A 1,281-nucleotide genomic window follows, 5' to 3' on the forward strand; every position below is an offset into this window, starting at 1 on the left:
AATATTTTCAAAACATTTCATTTTCATACCTTAAGTACTATTTTATTTCAAAATAATACTTCTGCTACATTTTTCATTCATTGATCCATTAAATACTGACGTGGTTGCCATATATATGCCACGTGGCTGCCAAATGTCGGTCGCATGGTGAAAAAAAAAAAAAAAAAACCTTGAAAACGCAGAAACCCACCCCAACCCCGCAACCCCTATTCTCCCTCCCAAACATCCCAACCACCTCCCTCTCCTCCACTCTCTTCATCTCCCCTCCCATCCAAAAACCCATCCCATCCCCCAAAACCTAAATTTTCTCACCTAAAAAAATAAATAAATAAATTGAAATACAGCGACCCACAATCTGCAACAAGAAGAAGAAGAAGAGGGAGGAAGAAAGGGAAAAAAAATAAAAAAAATTGAAACTATCCTCCTAAGGTGATATATCACAACCTCGAAAGCCTTTCAGATGTACAATTTTACAAATCGCCCTGTTATCCTCTGAAATATTAGCTACTGATTCAGAAATGTTAACAGAAAGCTTCTCAAGTTCCAACTGGGCTCTCTTGGAGTCGATTCATGAGCATCTACTGCACGATGATTTCGGAACCCAGGAGACAGTTTTGGCCAATGTAGCTGAGCTTGATGCACCATTGCATAATTATCCAAGTACTTCAAGCTCTATCAATGCTCATTTTGATTTGGAGACGTCAAGTAAGTTCGACGTGGCGGCACGTGAAACCAACGCGCCACCGAGCGGAGGGCATTTTAAAGGCGTGTGGCGGCGGCCGTGGGGAAAGTACGCAGCAGAGATAAGGGACCCAAAGAAGAACAGGGCGAGAATGTGGCCCGGAAACTATGAGACAGCTGAGGATGCCGGCTTGGCTTACGATCGAGCCGCTTTTAAAATGCGTGGCTCCAAGGCTAAGCTTAATTTTCCTCACTTAATTGGCACGCATAATTCGGAGCCGGACCGTGTCACTCCAAACGTTGCTCGCTGGAGCCGTCATCTACGTCGGTCTCATCATCGGATGGTAGCGGCTTGCCAACGCTTAAGCGGAGAAGGAATATGTAGTTAGCTCGGCGGCAAAAGCCAAGTTGGAAGAAGCAGATGAACGGCTTCAAATGTTCCAGCTAGACTCTTTCTCACTTGGCAGCCACCTATTGCTTACCTAGTTGGGCTGCAGAAGATATTTTTCGTGCCCAGAAAACAGGATGATATACCATGTATTACAAGTGATGAGATACTTGTGTTAAAAAATTAGCAACTTAACAAGTAAAATTTTCCTC

The 1,281-nt window shown here is 43.6% G+C and overlaps 1 protein-coding gene across 1 annotated transcript; it reads left to right on the plus strand.

The window, feature by feature from the left end:
• Positions 1-518: 518 nt before the first annotated feature.
• On the plus strand, positions 519-1,070 carry LOC137734230 (ethylene-responsive transcription factor 2-like). Its single transcript, XM_068473529.1, has one exon. It carries the CDS (start codon positions 519-521, stop codon positions 1,068-1,070), a length of 552 nt encoding a protein of 183 aa, XP_068329630.1.
• Positions 1,071-1,281: the final 211 nt, after the last annotated feature.

The sequence above is a fragment of the Pyrus communis genome, chromosome 5, assembly GCF_963583255.1.
Source record: "Pyrus communis chromosome 5, drPyrComm1.1, whole genome shotgun sequence".
Lineage (NCBI taxonomy): Eukaryota > Viridiplantae > Streptophyta > Magnoliopsida > Rosales > Rosaceae > Pyrus > Pyrus communis.

Coding starts and splice junctions, on each gene's coding strand:
- LOC137734230 (XM_068473529.1), top strand. CDS start 519: ATGTTAACAGAAAGCTTCTCAAGTTCCAACTGGGCTCTCTTGGAGTCG.